The sequence below is a fragment of the Crocodylus porosus genome, unplaced genomic scaffold (assembly GCF_001723895.1).
Source record: "Crocodylus porosus isolate Cpor-Errol unplaced genomic scaffold, CroPor_comp1, whole genome shotgun sequence".
Taxonomy (NCBI): domain Eukaryota; kingdom Metazoa; phylum Chordata; order Crocodylia; family Crocodylidae; genus Crocodylus; species Crocodylus porosus.
Window position 1 is genome coordinate 40,787,074 of NW_017728906.1, and position 9,305 is coordinate 40,796,378.

Genomic DNA, 9,305 nt, shown 5'->3' on the forward strand with positions numbered 1-9,305 from the left:
ATATATATATATATAAAACACCTATATAATTTAAGTAAAGTTACTCCTGACTCATGCTGGAGTGAGAGAAGCATTAGGCCTATAGTTAGTACTTATGGATAGGCAGGATTTGTGTGCAGATGTGATCATTGTTCTCAGCCACAGAAAAAGAAACAAAAACAAGCAACAGTCTAACATGCTGGTCAATTTGGTTGAGTACCTGCAGAGTAGAGATCACTTCATCGCCCACCTCCTTGGTAGAAACAAGATAGCGGGACATTTCAGGGTTAATAATTCGATCCTCTTTTTCCCAGCGGACTATGATGGGTTTCTCTCCATGTGCCGTGCAGCTCATCTCTTTTTTCTGACCCTGTGTTGCTAAGGTGGTGTTTGGATAGGAAGTTATCATTGCAGGAACTAAAAAGCAAAGACAACAAAGAGACTTCATGAATGGGGCAGCTGCTCTGAGTGAGGTCTGGCCTTGAATCTTAAACCCACTCAAGACCTAAATAGTTTGACTAGCTAAAATAAACAGATGGGCATTGATTTATTTTTTTACATAATAGAAGAAACAATATTTTAACACAAGATAGGCCCAAGTCAACATCCACATGATTCCTCCCACACACTTTGGTTATCGGAACCTGGACGCTTAAATGCAGTTAAAACATTGATAGATACAGAGAGATGCTAGAAGCCACAGGCAGTCAGCGATGTGACCTGAAAAGATACAGAAGATCATATAAGAACTTATATTTTATTACTCATTTACACATTACAAGACTATGTCAGAAAGTCAGCAAAAATCTACATCTGACTAATGGAAATTGCATTTACCTTTATATTAATTTGTAAAAACATACTGTATAACTGCTAAGATTATAGAAGCCTCAGTGACATCTGGCCCTATTAGGGTAAGGTTTGTACTAACACAAGAAACCAGACTCTGAATAGACAAGTTTACAATCTACAAATGAATAGAATATATCATTAGCATATGGACTGTACATCTATTATAATTAATACTGAAGCTTTGCACCTATCCTGATTCATTCTTAATACATTCCTTAGTTGTAAGTATTTTCAGAAGAGTTTGAACATCATTTTCAGCCTACTGGTTAACTGTTTGCTATGTCGGCTCTGCAGAGAGGAAAGGAGTTTAAAAAACTAGACATCCTTACTTTTCTTGAGCTGCTGGTAAACTGGATTTCAGTACTGCAAATATTTGTATATGTTCAGTTCTCTTTTTTATGCCAAATTGGGATGAAATGCCAACAATTCAAAAACAGATGCAGAAATAAAATGATTGCTCAACATTTTCAGATCAGCTCCACCACTGAGCTATAAAGACAATATTTAAGTGTAAAGTTTCTTTTCAAACCTCAAGCTATACCATAGATATATAATCTTCTGTACTTATAAATCTTCCCCTCACAGTAAAATACAAAACCCAACTTTATCTCAAAGCAGCACTTAATAAAAAAGGACCTCTTGCCACACCCTGAAAATGCTAGTATCCCTCAAGATTGAAGGATGCCACAAAATTAATCACAACTGCAGGACCCACAAACACTGTACACTGGATTCGTTTGTGATCTCAGCCCTACATAAATGCTAAACTCAATTACTGCCATCGTATACTTCCATGATCAAGAAAGTATTTAGGATACAGTTTCACTGCAGAACTAATAAAAGTCTAGACACCCAGGCAAGTCAACCACTTATTAGTCACCATACTGGCAGAGTCACACCTATGTAGCTACACCTGGGGAAGATGCTACAGTTTCTGAAGGCACATCCCAGAATTCTTAGCACTTTGTTAGCTGGAATGACCCTAGCAATAGATTCAAGGTGTACTGTGAAAGAATGTGTCTCTCTTTCCTTAGCCCATGCATGGAAATGTTGCGTTGCCAACAATTCTCTGTTCTGGACAGAGGTTGAGGGGGCAGCATTCAAAGGACATAAGAACCTTTTTGCTTCTCTGGTGCCCATTTAGCCTGTGGTTGGATGGAAGAAAAGTAACGCTGTGGATCTGCTCACGTAGACTTGTACTCCAGGAGTTCTTAACTAAGTCAACACATTCAGTTGTGGCGATTCCAGTTCTAGACACTTGGCAGTTCTGCCTTTTCCAGCTAGCACTAAGCCACAAGCTCAGCTCGAGTATATGAGACATTACCAATTTTGGCTGCAACCTTATTGCAACAAGAGGCAAAAGACAGAGAATATGAGACACTGCAGAGGGCATTTAAGCAGTTGCTTGCAATATCTGAAGAGGCAGGTGTAGAGATCATGAAGGCTGAATGCCAACATGGCAGAAGGAAGACAGCTGATGCAGTATGCTGCAAATAATCTGGTTTTCCACCACTGTGTGTCCCTGCCCCCAGCAGACCCATGCTTGTAGTGTTGTAGAAAAACTAGCACAGAGATACCAACTCAAGAAAACCAGAGTTGATTAGCACTGTCTTCAGAACTACATAATGAAGCCCATCTTTGTGGAACTGCATGAGGAGTTTGCCCAATTCTTTGGCACTAGAACATACATGCCAAAAAGCAGATTGTTCCTGCCTACTGGTAGTTGACTTCCCCAGACAGCTGAAGGTCATTAGCTAACTGTTTGGTGGACATAATTAAAATACCTAAAATAATGGTGCTTTTAAGAGAACAGACTTTCCAAATTGAGTTTATCAATGGTACTAGTGCCTAGAATTTGCCTCCCACAAGGAACACGATGAACAACCTCAGAGGATACTAGTTGATCATTATTAAGGCTTTAGCTGATCACAAAGACAGGTTCATGAATATCAATATGGGGTACCAGGCTGCTGAGGAAACACTGCTGTTTGGACAAGAAAGGGCCCTCTTATCTCCAAATAAAATGTTCATCAATAGGCTTTCTATCCCTTTGTTATTGCCCACGTTTAATGTTCTTTTTCAGTAATCAGTTCAAATATAACTTGGGGGAAAAACACTACTTTCATTTGTCTCCTATTTTAGATTCCATCACAAAATGGGAGTAGAACTATAGCCAGAGAAATGGCTTGGCTTTTACCCTCTAAAACTAAAGCTACCCCATAGCACACAGTGTCCTCCATAAACAAAACTTCACTGATTCTAATTAGAGCTGGCGACATTTTGTTTTGGCAACTAGTCTGCTCACCAAAAATCTGGTTTTAGTCATTCTGAAATGATTCACAAATTCAAGTTAAAGGCATTGTATATTTTCAGTTGAAAAACACTTTTTTCCCCTTGGCTATACAGCAGTAGATATTGGGACATGTCCACTTTTTATCTAATAGACCAATGGCACTCACCCCAGGTAGGGAGATTGTGATTCCTCTGCTACCCAAGAAAATGCCCAAACCATCAGGCTACAGTGCTCTCTGGGCTGATTTTTTTCTCAATCACTCCTGGTGATGGTGTTTCACTTTGTATGAAGTGAAAATAGTTCCTAAGCCTGGACATTCAAAGCAAGCACCTGGGAAGTGAGAAACCTTGGTTCCAGTCTCTGCTGGAGTGAAGGTTTAATTTTTTAATGGAAAGTGGAGTAACATCAACAGGAAGGAATGCCCCTTCTTGCCCAGAATAATTGATAGCCTGGTACTTAAGCCACATTCAGAGAAATGGACTCTAAGGCAATAGAAGGAATTAAACCAGTATCTTCCACATCCTGGCTGAATGCCCTCATGCTTTACCTACTGGATAAAGAGGAGGAGGTGGTGAATCCTCCGCTAGCATTTTTGTAGAATCCCTTTAATTCCTTTTGCATGAAAAAAGTTTAATTCCATGATTCTTCATAGAATGATTTTATTTTCTTTACTTCAGCAAGGGAAAAAAATACATGAAAAGGAAATCATTTCAATTTGAACTAAAGTACTAATCTGAGATATTTTTCTATTTGGCAACTGAGCCTCCAGGTATTTTTTCCACCCCTTCCTAACTAAGGGACTTCCTACTTATGCTATATTTTCCCCAGACATTTTTCTGCTCTGTAATTGCATGGATAGCAGTGGTCATTTACCCAGTTCTGGCTTTAACGCCAATACCACCTCTTCTTAAATCCACTCCTTAGGCCCACACCTAAATTGTTACTTGGCACATGGTCCCAAAGTCTTCACTAGCCCACCTGGCCTTTTTATTTCTTTATCTGCTCCTATTCTACAAAAATAGACAATGGCAATGGGTTTTATACTTAATACATGGTGGAGCACTCAGTCAAAATCTTCATAAAAGGGAAGGTGGATTGAAAGTGGTACATGTCCTAGATGTTTAAATTTCTCTCCTGACACTTAACAGGGCTTCACAAGTCACACTTCTTCCCATCTCTTAGAAATGTCCTTGTGCACATTCTATTCTTGGGTGTATCTCCAAAAATCATGTAGTTTTTTTTGCTGCAGTCACACTAAAGGGTCACCAGAACCCTGGCAGAATTCCTTGGCCAGCTGGCAATATGCTACTTTGAGGAAGTCTCAGATAGCCTCTTTTCAAGCTCCTTGGCTGAAAATGGAGCAGGCCATGTGAAATGAGGAGTGACCAAATATACAGGAAATAGGAGGTGACTTCCAGTCCTCATAAGGCAGGCAAGAAGTGAATAGGTAGATAAGCTTGAGGATACATCCTCAAGTAATTGTAGGGTGTAACTCAAGAACTATCAAAACTCAAATGCTGTTATCCAGGTTTCAAATTCTCCTAAAGAGTTGGGTTACACCTTGCTTAACAGTGGCACTTCAAGAAACCTTGGGTTCAAAGCACATGCAATCAAAAGTTATGGGCTTTATGTGTGCATAGCAGTGGAGAATAGACTAAAAACCAGGCAACAGTTTGAGTTACCTCTCCAATAAAAGCTTATTTGGGGGCACTGCAATTTAAGAAGGATGTAGCAAAACTGGAGAGGGGCCAGAGGAATGGGGATAGATCCCAAGAAATGGGCTGAAGTTTCTTAAAGTTAACCACACTTATTTTTGTCCAGACAGAATAAGGGAGGTAGGAGACTTTTACATGCACTAGGTGCTGACGGAAGTGACATTTGTCATGTGAGCAGCCCCCTAAAAGTGCCCTACAGTCATGCCCTGACCAAAGTGCCCGATTACTTGACAAATTACTCTCATATAATGAGGGATCAGATGAAGGCTCTCCAAAGTGAATCATGTTAGAGAACTTCTGTCAATCCCTCATGTGATTGGGACTGGGCTCATGCAGCCCAGGCCTGCCCCCAGTTCTGTCTGCAGGAAGAGAAGGGGAGGGAGCTACGGGCTCAGATTTGCCCAGCCTGAGCTGAAAGAGGGGGCAGGTGGGTTGAAGCCCCCTGCCTCATGGCTTCCCCACCCATTCCCCTCCCCTTCCACCTCAGGCTGGGTAAACCCCAATGTGCAGTTCCTTCCCCTCCCTTCCTGCAGACAGCACCAGAGCTTGGCGGCGAGAGGCGGCGGGGCTAGGAGAGAGAAGCTGCAGGCAGGATCCTCACAGAAGGTACAATCTTAAAGGTGTCTTCTCTGTCTACTTGTTTCCTGATTAGGCTAAATATAAAGTATGGAAAATGTTGCAACTGTGTTGCTTGCCAGTATTTGGACTGATAAAGGAGAAACAGATCTGAGCATCTGCAATTAAAGGAAGTGAAATATTAACTCTTTTGGAGTCCCTGGACTTAGACTAAAAATGTTACATCCTTAACCCACTCCACCTCTAGGCAGGAAATGAAAAATGTAATTATATGGTGGAGTGAAGAGTAACATAGTCTATTACAGTAACAGCACATTTATATGATGAATACAGAAAAAAAACTATGAGTAACATCCCAAAAAACTAATTTAGGTTTCCACTATCAACCACTTCAGACAATTAAATTCATAGACTTTCCTAAGATACTTTTCCATAGAGGTACTTGTTGAAAGGCTTGTGTGCAATCCCGAATAGGCAAGCCTGAATGGCTATCTGCAAGTCAGTTTCTCAGTTAAGACATAGTCCTTGCCCTGGAAAAGTTTGAAAGCCTTATATGCTGAAAAGAACTGTTGAACTCTGAATTGAGCCTAGCCATTCACTTCAGGGTAGGAGTAGGGGAAGAACTGTCATACTCTGGTGCTACCCTCCATGGTACCATTCTCCCCATTTTTATGTGCAGTGGGCCTGGATCTGTCCTCTTCATTCCTTTCATATTTTTATGGGTCTCAATTTCAAAAAGCAGAGAGTGCTGTCCAACTTGGTTTAGGATTTTTCAAACCCTTTCACCTGGACATGTAACATCATTTACTAGTGGACAGCAGAAGCAATTTTACTTAAATGAGTTACTATAATGGCTGTTTTGAAATGCTAATGTTTGGTGGCACAACCTTTTCACATGTCAGAGCTGTTGATGCTTAGATATGACAATATGTCAGGATGCAGCCCCTTTTGTTGGAAGGGTTTCTGAACCATAAAAAATGGATTTGATAATTAACAGGGATGCGGAACCTTTGGTTAGAACAGGATCTAATTGCAGAATGATCCTTAGAAAGGTTTTGATGTTTTTATGAAGCATTACAATGCTTAATACCGTGACTTGCAAAACTGTTATTATATTGCATACTGATAAAGTTTTTCAAGTTCCAAGTTGAGAAATATCTAATCCTGGGGTTCATTCTTCTTCTGGTACTGATGTTGTAGCCATGATGGTCCAGAAATTGTGCAAGAGACAGTGAGTTTTGGGGGGGATATGTTTATTGCAACTTCTATTTTTTCATTCTTAAGAGTGGCCATCAAACAGTTATTCAGTTGCTGTTCCACCCCCCTTTCATGTTTAAAAAAAGCAAGTGAAAGCATATAACACAAATTATTTAAGCAAATTTCCTTGATTAGAATGGTAGTGAATTAATGTGAGAAGAGGACATTTTATTCTTCATATGCAGCTTTATCTCTGCTTGCCCTACCTTTCAAACAGTCTTTGTTTGGCACTGGTTCACCCACTGCCAAAGCACCTTAGTTCTGGAGCTTTGGCTCATAGCACCTTTGGTTCATTGCTAAATATTTCCTTTCCTTCCAGAGCTTATTTTTCACACTTCACAATCACTGTAACCAAGAAGCTGTCCAGGACTAAGGCATTTCCAGTCAGCATCTTTCCATCAATGGAGTGGGAGTGGGTGCTATATATGTAATATTCCTAGCCAAAACAAAACTGCTGATAGGATGAAATCACTTGGATGCTCTCTACACAAGGGTTGAACAAACCTTATATGCCCAATTTCAAACCTTTTTAAAACAATTTTGATCTGGGTCAACCCCTGAGACAATCAGGACCAAGTCAACTGAGATATTTGTTTATAGCCCCAGAGTGCCCACTTGCCAGAACCAAGAAACCAGATCTGTCATCTGTCTTATTCCTCTGTAACTCTCCATATTTTTAATGGCAGCAACAGCCCAGAGTGGAGCCAAATGAATATAAAAAGTATGGCCCACTAGTATTCTTTCAAATATGAAAATGAATTCCATTGTGCTGCTTGCCAGACCCTTACTGTGAACACTCTGACAAACCCTTCCAGCACAGGTACTTGTAGAAGGCACATCTTAACTGTTTGAATATTTGTTGACTTAATTTCATTGTTTACATTTTATTGCAAATTTTGGAATTCACATGGAATTCATCACGTGACTAATCTAACTGATTAAAGAAACAATGTGAGTAGACTTACATAGCTACTTAATGGGATATGAGTTTCAAAATTCAAATATTAAACGTTCTGTCATTAATTATCCCTGAGATACTAACAAAGGAGAAATAATTTCAAACAAACTTAAGAAATTTAGAAAAAGATCAAGAAATGCAGTTTGATGAACTAATGATTTAGTATGTATAATTCACTCAGAGCATGTCACCAAAAAACCAGGAGATTATACAATGTGTCTGAGATTAATTCAGAGTGTGTCTACACCTTCATTAACATGCAGTAGTTACAGTACATTAAGTTAAGTACTTGCATAACCAAGTACTAAATCAATGCACAGTAACTAGTGCTACTGTGCAGTAGCATGCCATTTTACTGACGGTAACTGCGCAGTAGCCTAATACTACTGCACAGTAGCGTATTAGCATGGCTTTTGCGTGGCACACTACTGTGCAGTGTTATTAGGCTACTGTGCAGTTAGCATCTTATGTAGATGCACCCAGTGTGTATTTACCTGTCTTAGAATGAAAGATTCCTTAAGACAATCAGCTTTGTCTTTACACTTAGATTAATGGTTGTTACACTGACAGATTTCTTGTCACTAGTTTAAAACTGCAACAAATTCTCTGTATTAGCCGGGCATTTGTCTAAACAAAACACTGTTGGAAAACTTTATCATTTTGTAACACAAAGAATAGCAGGGATCTGGCCTTCATGTTCTTGTTGCACAAATATTCCAAAAGTAGAATATAAATAAAAAGCAATGGCAGGAATCATAAATATAGCCCTTCTCAGTGTCCAAAGCATGAAAAGCCACTTCGTGGGCTGCATGGCAAAACTCCTGGCCTATCCTAGGCTTTATGATACGTAATAAACCGCAGCATCAAGGGCATCCATACAGGATAACCTTAATCCTACATTAAAAAATTACTTCTTTTCAGGCTGGAATTAGTAAGCATTCAGCTTATTTTAAAATATCATCTCTGTTGGCCTATTACACTTATATAATGAAGTTACTTTGATTTTAAGTATTACTCAAACATATGTTTCTAGGCTAGAACAGGCCTTATTTTATGCTAAGTCTTAACAAGAATGACAATGTCTTGGGCACTTGGCGGCTTTGCCAGAGCCTTATGATGTGATTGAATGTGTCAGGGTAAAGGCTGTGAACATTTAGGGTTCATATCTTATTCACTCAGAAGCAGTTTCAGGTCACATTATGGGAAAAGGAGTTGATTTATTTTGCATGGCAACTATGAATTTTAACCAAAAGAGATATTAATAAAATAAAAAATGGGATTTGCTCCCTGAATTCACTAAGGCAAGTCTTTTCCATATCCTGGGGTTTTGATTGCACTTGTTTTATGTTTGTACAGTGCAAACTGCTGCCTTAGAATAATACATCAGACTAAAAACTGCATATATTTCTTATTCTCTCCCTTGTCTCTGAAACAGTTTTGAAATGAATGACTTGATTCTTCATTGCCATGTGTGTACAATTCCCATTTTGCCCAAGTGAACTTCCTAAGAACTAACAGAATGAAAATTGAAAATGGTGAGTTGACAGTTCTGTTCTCTGCAATGAGTTATAGTAAAAGCCTGTGGAAATGTTGTGAGAAATTGTGGTAGGCCACATGAGACATGCTGAGATTATGTCATCAAAACTAGGCTAATAGTCAACAAGAAAAATAAGGA

At 39.4% G+C, this 9,305-nt stretch overlaps 1 protein-coding gene across 1 annotated transcript in view; it reads right to left on the reverse strand.

The window, feature by feature from the left end:
* DSCAM (DS cell adhesion molecule) overlaps window positions 1-9,305 on the reverse strand; it is a 620,508-nt gene that overhangs the window by 163,337 nt on the left and 447,866 nt on the right. The window contains exon 12 of the mRNA XM_019557111.1: window positions 200-396. Within this exon, the coding sequence (XP_019412656.1) occupies window positions 200-396 (197 nt within the window). The remainder of the gene's footprint in view (window positions 1-199; window positions 397-9,305) is intronic.